We start from the raw sequence: 14,544 nt of genomic DNA on the forward strand, positions 1-14,544 counted from the left end.
TCAACTAGATAATTGTTACTTTTGTCTTCATATGGAAAGCAATACATTTCAAAGAGGGTTTTAATGTTAAAAGTAAATCTCACAGAGCAAATCAATACATGTACACTTCTTCTTTGGAATCCATGACCTTTTGGACCAAAGACAAATGCTAAACAGACTAAGCTAATAATGTGGTTATTTACTTAAATGCTTCAAGACAGAGATTAGAAGGATTTAATTATTTGCTCAACTTATTTACTACTTACTTAGTTAAGCCATATACCTGAAGCTTCCAACTTCCTGAAGCACATTTATAATGCCCATGTAAAATATCAACTTACATACTGTAGACTACAAGGCACTGATGCTTTTTCCACCCTTTTTCAAAACCGATTTTTAGAAAAAAAAAGTATAAATGAAGTGCTAAAAGTTCCACAAAATACCATATGCAGTATCCCAGATTCCATAACCCAGCGTTTTCCAAACTGGGAGGCGCGCCTCCCTAGGGAGGCGTGGACTAGTCTAAGGGGAGGCGTGAATATTAGCCAGGATTGACAAAAAAAAGTGCACGTGCAGCTAATACGATACGTAACATATAGGTACATATTAACTACTATACTGCTGATGCTACCCTTACCCCGTAGCAAACAGTACGGTTCAGAAATATATCAGCACCGTAGGCCGTAGGGCTTGTATTGTCTATGCGCATACGCGAAAAGATTTGGTGGCTGCGTATTACTGCGTAAATATTCAGACGCGTTGTCGGACATCTCACTTTCTTACCTACGATATCCACTCATTGCAAGGATAAACCACCAGCGGTATGACACGTAACTTGGCCGACCAGTAACTCTCCAAAAATCGAGACAATATCGACTTCAGTTTAGCTCAGCAGTGTTAGATTGTGTTTCTTATTTTATTTTGACGTACCTAATTACTCACTGATCACAATAGTAAGTAATTTAATTAAGTTTAATTTTTTTAAGAACAATAAATTAATTATCCTAATATTTTTAGAGAAATGGATAAGTTCTTGACTGGTTATAAGAGAAAATCCTCTAATAATGAAGAATCTGATGTTGGCACAAGTAGTAGGAATCAGGAAGGAAGAACTCCCAAGACAAGAAAATACGATTCGTCTTATTTATCGTTCGGATTTACAAGTGTTATTACTGATAATGTGGAAAAACCAATGTGTTTGTTTTGTTCGAAAGTTTTGGCTGCTGATAGTATGAGACCCGGAAAATTAAAACGCCACATTGAAACTATGCATTCTCAATACGTTGGCAAGTCCCAAGAATTTTTTCAAAGAAAATTGGATGAGTTCACTAAACAAAAGCAAACGTTAAAAAAAATAGTTTATATTCCATCAAATGCGTTACTAGCATCGTACTTAGTATCTTACAGAATCGCGAAGTGTAAAAAACCACACACAATAGGAGAAACATTAGTTTTGCCAGCAGCTACTGATATGGTCAAAACAATGTTTGGCGAATCATATGCAAAACAGTTGCGACAAATACCGCTTGCTGATAACACTGTTGGCAGAAGAATCGATGATATATCTGACGATCTTTGCGATCAATTAGTTTCTCAGATGCGCACTTCAAAATTCGCCTTACAAGTAGATGAAGCAACCGATGTAGCTAAAGACGCACATTTAATTGCATATGTTCGATATGTTGAAGAGAATAATATAATTGAAGATATATTATTTTGCAAACCCATTCCTGGCAAAGCCACATCCAGTGAAATTTTTAATATAATCGACAATTTTTTTGATGAGAACGGCATATTGTGGAATAATTGCATTGGGCTTTGTACAGACGGTGCACAGTCAATGTCAGGACACAAAACTGGCCTTCAAGCACTAATTAAAAGGAAAACACCCGATGTTCTCTGGACGCACTGCATGCTCCACAGAGCAGCTCTCGTATCAAAAAATATGAGTGAGGAACTTAACTACGTTTTTACAAAAGTAACGAAAGTTGTAAACTACATAAAAAACAGTCCATTAAAAGTTAGGTTATTTGCAAAGCTGTGTGAAGATATGGAAGCTGCTTACACCTCACTTTTGTATTATTGTGAAGTGCGCTGACTATCTTGTGCAAAAGTGATTCAGAGGGTACTTGAACTCAAAGAAGAAATTGCAATTTTTCTCGAAGAAAATCATAATGAAGATGCAAATATGTTTAGGGATGATAATTTTATTATTAAACTTACCTATTTGGTGGAAATTTTTGGAAAATTGAGTGTTTTGAATAAATCGATGCAAGGGCCACAAATGCATTTATTGATTCAAAAAGATAAAGTAAAAGCATTCATTAAAAAAATGGAGATATGGAAGACAAATTTGGAAAAAAATAGGTTTGACATGTTTCCACTTTTAAATTTATGCGCCCAAGTTAATATAGAAGCAAACAAAAATCTATTTGTTGAACACTTGGATGGTTTGTTAATTCATTTTTCGAATTATTTTGATGATCTTGATTTTACAAAATATGCGTGGATACAGAATCCATTTATCGACGAAGAAGATGACGAATTTGAATTAACAAGTATTGAGAAAGAAAACTTGATTGAACTATCTTGTGATACTTCTTTAAAACAAAAATTTCAGAATGTATCTCTGATTCAATTTTGGCTAGATATTAAGAGTGAATATAATATTTTGTCAAATAAAGCTTTAAAAGTATTGCTGCCGTTCGCAACATCTTATTTATGCGAAACAGGATTTTCTGCATTAGCTGCAATAAAATCGAAATATCGTGCTCGTTTGGTTGTAGAAAAGGAGCTTCATGTAGCTATCTCATCAATGACACCGAGATTTGATAAACTTTGCGCTAATAGGCAAGCACATCCATCTCATTAAGCGACAATAATAAAATATTGTTATTCGTTTTTTCTTGTGTATAAGAGTTTATCTTAATAAATTTTTTAGTACTAAAAATTTTTGTGTTTGTAGTATTTTATAAAATGGAAGAGAGGCGCCATATGATCAAATATTTTTAAGGGAGCCGTGATAAAATAAAGTTTGGAAACCACTGCCATAACCTATTCTGAAGAATGAGCCTTAATTTACTACATATTTGAATAATTGTTTCTTAACATTATAACAAAGGGGAAAGTGACATTTTATACTGTTAGTTTTTGTTAACATAACTAGCATGGCATGTATAAATACACTTTTATTAATTAAATGCCAGCAACTGCAATCATAAAATTCACATTTTATTATTTAAATGGGAGGTTCACCCTTTTTGGAACACAGGCTTTCCTTACCAGAGTCAATGTGAGTGGTCCAAACCTTTAAAAAACCTACTGCTTGTAAAAAAAGATGTACTTCATACTTTCATTGTGTGTCACCCACTCCTCCCAGTGTCAAAACCCATTTTACAGTCCTTGTAAATGCAACCCACTCGATTTTATTACTACAGTAGTCCTAATAAATCCATTGTTGGCACAATTAATTTTTCATGAATCATTTTAGCAGTTGTGAATTTTCATCATATTTTCTGTTGTTTATATACACAAAATTCTAATTTGTGTCATCCAGAGTATGTTATCTGGAAGTGCCAAATCTGTTGGAGTGACGTCTGGCAATCAGGCTTCTTATTTTGTATTGTGAAAACTAATTGTAAATAATGATGTTTCATCTGCCTGTCATTAAAATAAAAAATGGCTAAAGAAGATTTGGCTTGCATGTATGCACAAGATGATAATGACTTTGTTTTTACCCTCTTTAACACTTGACAAAACTTCTTTTAATATAATGTCAATGTTTTATACACTGTTAGTTACACAGCAGATCAGTAAGGCAACTTCAGAAATGAGAACAATACAATCATTATACATCCTAGGAACAATGGTTTGGAGCTTTGACACAAAATGTGTCATAATGAATTCAACAACATACCAACACGCTCTAATGTACTTAATCCAAATCAGAGATGCCAACTCAAAGATGTTTACACTGACAGAGAGCCAAGTAACTTAAGAAGCATGTGTTTGGAGATGTGAGAGAAAAAAAACAAGAGTATACATAGTAAAACGAACACAGACACAAGACCATACAAATTCCATCCATCCATCCATTTTCCAACCCGCTGAATCCGAACACAGGGTCACGGGGGTCTGCTGGAGCCAATCCCAGCCAACACAAGGCACAAGGCAGGGAACCAATCCTGGGCAGGGTGCCAACCCACCGCAGGACACACACAAACACACCCACACACCAAGCACACACTAGGGCCAATTTAGAATCGCCAATCCACCTAACCTGCATGTCTTTGGACTGTGGGAGGAAACCGGAGCGCCTGGAGGAAACCCACATAGACACGGGGAGAACATGCAAACTCCACGCAGGGAGGACCCGGGAAGTGAACCCGGGTCCCCAGGTCTCCCAACTGCAAGGCAGCAGCACTACCCACTGCGCCACCGTGCCGCCCACCATACAAATTCCACATGGACAAATCAAGAAGTTTCAACCCAGGACACCGGATCTGCTGTGAGAGAATCATTTTAGGGTAACATTGCATTAATCTTAAAGAAATAGCACGAAGGATTAATACAAGTCAGAAACCTGTTCAGGCATCTCAGGAAACCAGATAAAGGTCAAATGAACAACAAAGACAAAGATGTAATACACAAAATGTACTAAAAGATGACTAAGAGATCATCAGATGTCCTGTTAGCAAGACTGGACAGTTGTCACTTACACAGAAGTTCCAAGGATAATAGCTAAACCTAAAGATATAGGAAGAATAACAATAAAATAGACTTTTATGTTATATGAGTCATTTGGGTTTAAACCCACGAACCAACCACAGTAAATGTATGTATTGACTGACACCGTATGTAAACTCAATAGTTTATAAAATTAACCTCTACCCTCTGTTTCTTGGATCATTCTGATCATGCTGTAACAGACTGCTGTGAAAGAAGCCCCCTCTAAGATGTTTGTCAAGGAGTACTTAAATAATGCAGAAGCACAACTTTTTTCCTGCCTGATTACATACTCAAAAAGACTTTATCAAACTTGTCCCGACAGAGGAGAAGTTTCTTTCTTTAATTAAGATGTTGATTTCTACCACACCTGAGGTTAGGAGCACGCACAGCGCACTGCCACACCCACTACATGACAAACCAACTCAGGATCCAGATTAGGACCCGTGTGCAGCCATGCAACAGGTGACACCTCAACACCACACTAGTACAGATGGAGTGGAACCAGTGTAAGGTTTTTATGGTGGCTGGAGTGGCAGTTCTGCCACCAGCCCCCAAGTTTTTCCCTACAGGTTGGAGGACCTACATGCAGGGATGGATGCAGATTAACATCATACCCAGGACGGAGCAATTGCAGGTTAAGGGCCTTGCTCAAGGGCCCAACAGATTGCCAGTGCAGATCCCTAGCCTCAGATCCACCACACCACCTAACATGAATAATGCAAATTATTGCGCAAATCATTCCTAGTGCCAAGAATTAACATTGCCATGGGAAACCACAAGCAGTTGGCTAAAGGCAGTAACCAACACTGGCCAGGTCACCAGTCCATCCAAGGGCTTATATAACACATGTGGTTTGGAGATATGAGAGGAAAACTAAATTAACCAGGAAGGAGGAGAACATACAAACCCATACAGACATTATCTCAGTGCATGATTCAAACCGAAGATGCTGGATCCATGAGACAGCAACACTCACCACTGTGACACTTTGCTGCTGAGTAAGTGTTTACCTATATTAGTCCCTGCTTTTTTTGGATTTACAATAAAAAAAAACGACAAATATGTTGTTATGAGTAGAGTGAAAATACCAGAAAATCATTGTGTCAATATTTAAATGGCCAGGAGATGAAGGCAGGAAGGGGCTAGACAAAACATAGCCGAGAGAAGACACAGGGCATAACAGGAAAAGACAAAAGAAAATCTACTGTCAAACATTTTAAAAAGGTCAAACAAAACTCAAGGTCAAAGTGAGGGGCATAATGTCTTATTAGGGGTTGTCTTGATGACTAATATTATTATTAAATTATTTTTTTTATGGCAATTGTGCATTTGCGTTATGAAACTTCACCTAACAAATTATATATGTGTTTCAAGTAGAAAGTGCTTCATGTAGAAAATAACAACAGCCAGTCAGGTGCTTTTAAAATTAAAATTGGTAGGAGTCTGCAGCTAATGTCAACCTGAAAGTATGGCTGCCAACAATCCCACTGGTTTCTATTACCCACAGCTGTGATCTGATTAAGTGGCTAAGGTTTGGGTTAGGTTCAAGTTAGTTAATAGTAATAATATAATCATCTATATATCACACAAGTTTTGCACATTTATACAAACTGAAAGTGAAATTATGTCTTCTTGCATGATTTCCTATTGTCTCATTAATGTTTACAGTTACTATGTCACACCTCATGAAAACTCAGAGGGTCTGTTCAAAACTCAGGACCAAAATGTACCTGGTGTAACAACAGTCTCACATTTCTGAGCATTCATATCTCAGATATACAAGCCTAAGTGCAAGTCTGAACAGCATTTTACAGAGTAAATTAAGAAATGAATAATTTTCTTAGAGGTCTTAGAGGATAGCCGAAAAGTGGTACAAAATGACCTAAGACTGTCCAGTGTCATCTTACCCAAAAAGCTGTTGTATAAGCAGCATTGAAACGAAGACAGAAGACAAGAGGGGTGTAAGGGTTTAAACAGTTTAGGCTGAGGCTAATCTTTCTTATCCATACCTTGTCAAAAATGAAATACTTTGCTCAAGTACCTAAAATTCTTACCTCTTTGGATGTGACCTAGTGAACATTGCTTCACTGGGGCTAACTCGAAGAACTTAGTTGCTTTGCATCCATGGACCTGCTATTGAAGAAAACAAGTCATCTTTATTTTATTTAGGCAGCTCATAGACCTTAATAAATGCTTGACTCAAGTTACAAGAAAAATATTACTGAACCCTGGGAAACCATCAATGTCTTTAAAAAATGACAGTGAAAACATTTCATTTACAACATAATTAACTATCTGGTAACAGAGAAAATCTTAATTGGGTTGTTTTTAGACATATTCTTGCATAGTAAGTATCTTTTATCTTTCATTGGGATTTTAAAAGATTTCAGAAACAAAATGTAAACCAGCTTTCCTGAAATGAAAATAAATTCATTAAGCTTATTTATCTAAAGCGTCTGCTGGAAAGACTACAGCAGCTACCACCTCGAATATTAAAGGCCATTTTCAGGCTTTTTCCAGACATAAATCTGTTTTGTTTCTAAAGAAAAGCATATTCCACTTAGGAAAAAATTAGTAACTTTATAAATTTCTTTGGCCACATGACTGATACCAAAGGACATGTTGTATAAGGCAAGATAATGAGATGCTCTGTCCTCTACAAATCGAATGTCAGATTCCAAGACACACAGTCTAAAATAGTCATCCATTCCCACTTTATTTTTGAGAAATGAGATCACACCACAGTATCTGAAGAAAGGCCCAAACAGAGAGGACAGCACTCCCCATAGGCATATTTGAGTCTGCATGCCTTCTCGTGGCCAGGAGGCGTTTTTGTCTCCTGCATCCCCTCACTGACATTACTCTCTGGATGGAAAGATGAAAGAGTTAAAAAACAAACGTATACAATACTGTAGAATGTCCAGGAGGGTATGGGCAACTATATGGCCTAGATCTCCAGACCTGTAATTGTGTCGGCCTCCGTCCTTTATAATGGATTGTGCTCAACTGGCCATATTAAAACTATAGTTTTACTGTATATTTGTTAGGATTTGTTTATGTTAAAGTTGAAATAGCTCTGTTCAATATATATGCTTATCCTCATCTGTATACATTATGTAATTTGTAAAATTTGTAATTTGTTACAGCACTCTTACCCAGTAGGTAGTGAAGAGCGCTTAAACAAAATGAATTGACTTAATTGACCATACTGTTTCCATCTCCAAGTTAAGGGTCTTGCATTTCTGTTAAGTTGTGTGGAATCTCTCTTTTACTATCTTGTAGAAGCACTAAAACTTTCTATTCTAGTCACCACAATCTCTCTCCTGTGTAGATGCTGTCCAAGGCCACTCATACACCACTACGTCATATGCTTAGGCTGTATCCTGCTTCAAGTGCCAATACCTCACATTATGCTTCTGCCAGTGCAGGTTTCATTTTGCTCCAAAGGGCATTGCACAGTTCTGTACACGTAGTTCCATCTGGTCTGTAGTTCTGTCACTGGCCTATAACTATACAGAGGCAGAGAGAATGTTCCTATTGATTTTTGTTTCTCCTAAACTTTAAATAGGTTTATGAAACAGTCCTGCAGTCATAGTTAATTTATCTTACGACACTGGTAACAGGTTTAGTTTAGGCCAAAAACACCCTCTGCTTTCATTCTACATATTCACCCTGAATTCATGCGGCTTTCCCCTGGTTTTTCTCTACAATCTATAGAAAATCTTGAGATATGAGAGTGTGCATTCTATGAAGGGGTGGCCAAATGGAAATAGCATGCTTGTGGCAAAGGTAGTATAGGGCACAGAGAGTTTAGGACAGGAAAAAGTCATACTGGTAGCAGAGGAGATCATGTGTATACCATTATGAGAGCAAGGGAATTCCTGGGGGCAGTACATTTTATATTTGCTCCCTTCCTTGGGGTGGTTTTTGGTAACTAAGGAGTAATTTTTTAATTTATTTGATCTCACTGAAGTTATTATAGGCGTATTAAGGCATAGGATGGCCCCTGTAATAACAAGCTCATGTAAGTGTAGTGTGTTAAACAGGGAGAGTTAAAGTCATGCACCTGCTTGTACTAAAATAAGCACTAAAGAGGATCCTTTGAAGTCAAGCCAAGTTCACCTGGATTAAATAGATCAAATGACAGTGGCAGACTTGGTTTGGTGCAAATCTTATTATGCACTTTCTTAATCATACTGTGAAGGAGAATATAAGTGGGTGCACTGTGTCTTGCTAGCACAAAGACGATGTGCACTCAAAGAACAAACAACACCCGATGCAACCTTAGCATTTTGTACCAGCATTAACAAGGAGAAATCTGTGCTGATTTGAACATTGTGACAGATAGGGGGCGCTCTCGCTCCCTTGAAACCTCAGATCAAACGCCTGATACCAGGTAAAAGTTCAAATATTATATTTATTTAGACAATAACGTGCACAACGCACCCTCCTCTCCACAATACTCATATAAATCAATAATCAAACACTACAATAATCCTCCACTCTCCCAGACGTGTTGCCACCCTTCCACCCAGCTCAGCTCAATGCTCTGGTGTTTTTCCCAGTCTTTTATATTCCCTAACCCGGAAGTGTTTCCCATCCTTTAGTCCATGTGACTCCTTATCATTTCCAGGTCAGAGAAAAAGTCCTCTTCTTCATCCCGGAAGCATGTCATTCCACTTCTCCATGTGAATCTGATGTACTTCCGGGGCGTAGGGCAAATAATCGCTGCTCCTCTCTGCAGCGCCTTCTAGCAGCCCCCATGGTATCCAGCAGGGCTTTAAAGGAAAACACCAATGTCCATAATTCCCTGCTGGCATTCAGGGCAATTCCATGCTGCAGGGAGGGCTCCACCTGGCAGCCTGGGGGTATTGGCTGGGATGAATGGCCGGCCATATATCACAACATCTATTTTAATTTATGTACATAAAATACTATCACATGAAAATATGAACTGTCTATCCCATCAACCTCTTTCTAAACCCATCTACTTCTGATTAACCTTTACATAACTCAGCTTTAAGTCTCACTAATGAAAACCAGTTTAAGGCCATACTTACAAGTTAGATTGAACAGCATCATGTTTAATTTGGCATTTCAAAGGCATCTGTGAAACATTATATTGTAATTGTCCAATACATTAACAATACCTTGTACAGAAAGATAACTCCATGATTAGATGTGACCTGTGAATAACATAATCTAAAGATAAAAAAAAACCTATTTAACTTACATCTGATGTTGTCGCACAAATTCTGCAAACTGCCGGTCCTTTGCATACAGTTCAATTATTCGTATTCGATCCTGAATTTCCTAATGAGAAACATAAACATACAAATGTGTTAAAAGCATTAAGGACCTCATTATATGAATTTTTATTGCTGTAAAGCCCACTTAAGGAATGATGCTCATCACACGTTTAGAAATATGTGCGGATTTCTCAGGATATTTCCACAATGTCAAAGCCAGGAAATACTCAGGCGAACGTGATTTCTGTTTTTTATTACATGTGCTGAAGTTACATATTTTAACATGTTCTTGTTTCTCATGTCTCTGGAGAGTGGCAACGTTTTGATTGCTTATTGAAATTTCATTGTACTCTGTTTTTGCGACAATCGTACTACTAGTCCACTAATTTCTGAAGCCTTCTCAGAATTTCCATTAACTATAACTCACTTGGAGGACAGGGTAATGGTCTTCTGTTACCAAATTCTGCAAACGTCTATGCTATTAAAAGCTACAGGGAACTTTACCAAAACAACAATTATGCACACAAACACTGGGAAAAAGGCACGTCTCACTCTACCATGTCCCCTCTACATGGACTGTACATTGTCGTGCAGCTGCTGACATGTGGTCAGCTCATCACAATAGTCTCTCCTGCACATGAATTATCAGCACTCCACTGCCTACAGTCTCCCTGAGGGACCCCCTGTGGCTACAGGTTGTTGTGCCAGATAGACTGTCAATCAGGAAAGTCATTTTTCTGTTATAGATTTTATTGTCATATTAGTTGGTGTTGTACCTCAAATTCCGTATTCAGAAAAGTGCAGTAGTGTGATATTTACATTAATAATACTTTTCAAAATATGTGTATTTTTGCCATGGTACTTAACTCTCTTTTGTCTTTTTCCTATTAATTCACCTTTTTTGCTGCCTTAGTTGTATCCTAGTAATAACAAGAAATAACAAGAAGAACTGACATGTGGGAAAACAGCACCAAATGCTGAAAGGCAGCTGCTCCTTCCTCATCATACCCACTAACATTCTTATTAGTAAATTACAGCTTAAATAGGTAGAACAGCTGGAAATGTGGAATGAAAATCATGAGGATGACAACAATGATAATGTTCCTTTTAAAAATGAAGACGAATAATGTCCATGTAACATTCAAAAATTATTGCTACATTGCAATAAAAAGTTTAAAAAACTATTTTTTGTAATTTATGTATTGACACCAAAATGAAGAAAATGTGAAATAACAGCTTACTTAATTAACATAGTAGTCCAATAAAAAGTAAACATCGGAAGGATTGAAAACCTGTGGCCACAGGGGTCACCATGGATTAAACGTGGGAGCAACTGTTCTAGAGGATTCACCGTCAGTCAGATATCTACCTCCACTCTCTTTCTAAGTGCTTAAGTCCATTGCGGGTACCTGGCCTAGCCTTTCAGTAACTGCTTCTGTCTGCTGGCCAAGCTCCTCAAAAGGCACAAAATGGCATCACAAGGCACAAAACTCAAAGCTAATAGCATTTAGACATTTTGCAAGAGTCTGTACATAATTTGGCACCCTAAATTTCACAGAATGGTTACTCTTTAGTTTACATAGCATTAAAACAAAGGCAGGAGACAGTGTCAATAATTATTCTTTATTAAGCGCCTTGAGCATGGGAAAGGCACTATATAAATAAAATGTATTATTATTATTATTATTATTATTATTATCTAAATCTTGCAAGAGGCAACAAGTATATATCTTATTATTACATGTTACAAAGAAAAAAGTGTCCTCTGCGCTATATTTATACAATTCATTGATTAGGTCACTACTCAAAAAAGGAATTCATTACATAATCAGAAAACTTTTAATATGATTGGTTACACCCAGTTGCTAATGGAACATGACAAAAATTGATACCTTAAATGACCATAATTTGACCCGGTAACTAGGTTGATTGATAGTCCTGTTAGCTTAGGGTGTATATGACTTTTTATTTTTATTTTAGGAGACGTATGATTTTCTGCTGGGTTATCCTGTTTTCCAAAGAAAGGAACAATGGCCTAATTTTTTTATGATCCAGCTGTATACAAAAACAGGAAACTTAGTACTAAGTGAAAATATAGAAAAATGATTATGCCATAAAATATAACCTTTTCTCTTAAGGGGTTATATAAAATGTATAAAAATGTATTTTATCATAGTAAATAATAAAATACCAGCATCAGCTTTTAAGTATAAGCTCAGAAGGATATAAGACTCAGACACATGCTAGGTGCACCTTGGACCAGGATTCAAATTCAACTCTTACAGAGAGTTCTTAGCATACTCCATATATGGAATCATTTACAAAGTGATTGTGACTTATAAACAGTAAATTGTGTAGAAATATGTGTTTTATAAATCTGACTTTATGTATTTATTTATTGTTGGTCGTATGCATTTTCCTGTTTTTTTGGCGTGTGTGTATTTTCACTCTCAAATCCACGGAAAGTTTATACAGTAAATGAGACCCCAGGCCAGGATTCAAACATAGGACTCAAAAAAGCAACAATTCCCTTGACTTTTATTTGTATTGTGGGTTATTGCATATTCTTTAGCATCTTTACTTTCATTTTACAAGTTGTCTAAGGGGGCAACAATAAAATACTGGGGCATACAAACAAAGCTGCTTGTTACCAGAATGATATGATGCATTCTTATAAATGATATAGAAGTTATACAAAATAATGTATCTTTTAAGGGCAGCATGGTGGAAAAGCACTTGAAACTTCTGCTTTACAGATACAGTGTCTTGGGTTCAAATCCTTCACCTGTTGTGTGGATTTTGCACCTTCTTCCCATGTATGATATGGATTTCCTTCCATGTCCCCAAAGTATACTGATTAGCTTAATTGGAGATTCCAAATTATGCCTATGGATGGACTTGCAACCTGTCCAGGGTATTCTTCTGTCTAGAACCTGATGCTACCAGGCTAGTCTCTAAGTCACCATGACTTTCAAATGGATTACACAGGCTTAAGAACAGTATGTGTGTTTGAAGAAACCATTTAAATGCATCAAAGAACAAAAACAAAAAAAAAAAAAAAACCGTCACACTTTGACATCTGCAGTCATACTAAGTAGGTAGGGAAGTAGGATAGATAGATAGATAGATAGATAGATAGATAGATAGATAGATAGATAGATAGATAGATAGATAGATAGATAGATAGATAGATAGATAGATAGATAGATAGATAGATAGATAGATAGATAGATAGATAGATAGATAGATAGATAGATAGATAGATAGATAGATACTTTATTAATCCCAAGGGGAAATTCACATACTCCAGCAGCAGCATATTGATAAAAAAACAATATTAAATTAAAGAGTGATAAAAATGCAGGTATAACAGACAATAACTTTGTATAATGTTAACGTTTACCCCCCCCAAGTGGAACTGAAGAGTCGCATAGTGTGGGGGAGGAACGATCTCCTCAGTTTGTCAGTGGAGCAGGAAAGTGACAGCAGTCTGTCGCTGAAGCTGCTCCTCTGTCTGGAGATGATACTGTTTAGTGGATGCAGTGGATTCTCCATTATTGACAGGAGTCTGCTCAGTGCCCGTCGCTCTGCCACGGATGTCAAACTGTCCAGCTCCATGCCTACAATAGAGCCTGCCTTCCTCACCAGTTTGTCCAGGCGTGAGGTGTTCCTCTTCTTTATGCTGCCTCCCCAGCACAACACCGCGTAGAAATATATACATATATAAATATATACGTTTATACAGTGAAAGGAAATATGGTACCTCCTTAGTGAGCTCACTGTGCTCGTAGATGTGCCTGATCTCTTCACTGCTGAAGTCTGTGGAGGCCTCTGCACTGGGAGAACTGTAGGAGGGCAGCTGTGGGTAGCGTCTGTAATAGTGATTGTATCCTGTGGTGGCATCGCTTTCATACATCGGATTGTATTTCACAGCCTTCTCAGTTGAGGACTGGCAGTCACCCTGTCTGAAATATAAATGGCAACAGATGTTGAGACAGACATATTCCATTGTGTAAGAAAATGTTATTGTACTCTAACAGTTATCATGTTTAATGTACTTCATTGCTTAACAAAATATTTTCCAATAAATGCTTCAGTGTTTGGATTTGCTTATCATATACACTGACAGTAAATAAATATGAAAAGGACAACAGTCAGGTTTTCATTAAATTTGATGTATTTTTTTAACAATATTTTTGTCATAATAGTATTCTTTCATTTAAAAAAACACTTCTCCCCATGACACACAAAAGTGAAACTGTTAAAATGCATGAGTAAAAAAAACAAAAATGAAACAAGCCAAATATTTGGTTTTGTCAGTGTTTTCACATCTGTTCAGCTTTGTTCTCATCATGCTCTTGATCACTGAAAACAAACAAGAATAAAACTTAAATTTCCAACCATCCTTCCATCCAGCCTTTGAATTCACCTAATCAATTGCAGGGTAGCAGAGAGAAAGGCGTTTCTGACAACATGGATACAACTTTTGAAATATTCTCACAAAGATAATCCCTCCTTTTGTGGAGGAGGAAATAAAGATAAAGACACAATCAATGAGAAAATCTTACAAGCAGAGGCGTGCAAGGTA

At 37.0% G+C, this 14,544-nt stretch overlaps 1 protein-coding gene across 1 annotated transcript in view; it reads right to left on the reverse strand.

Annotated features, from left to right (window-relative positions):
- The window catches only part of impg2a (interphotoreceptor matrix proteoglycan 2a), a 304,601-nt gene that overhangs the window by 152,964 nt on the left and 137,093 nt on the right, over positions 1–14,544 (reverse strand). The window contains exons 16-18 of the mRNA XM_051926629.1: positions 13,720–13,921; positions 9,941–10,020; positions 6,762–6,840 (exon numbers count right to left, since the gene is read on the reverse strand). Of these exons, the coding sequence (XP_051782589.1) occupies positions 6,801–6,840; positions 9,941–10,020; positions 13,720–13,921 (322 nt within the window). The 3' untranslated portion in view covers positions 6,762–6,800. The remainder of the gene's footprint in view (positions 1–6,761; positions 6,841–9,940; positions 10,021–13,719; positions 13,922–14,544) is intronic.

This window comes from Erpetoichthys calabaricus, chromosome 4 (genome assembly GCF_900747795.2).
Source record: "Erpetoichthys calabaricus chromosome 4, fErpCal1.3, whole genome shotgun sequence".
NCBI classification, from domain to species: Eukaryota; Metazoa; Chordata; class Cladistia; order Polypteriformes; family Polypteridae; genus Erpetoichthys; species Erpetoichthys calabaricus.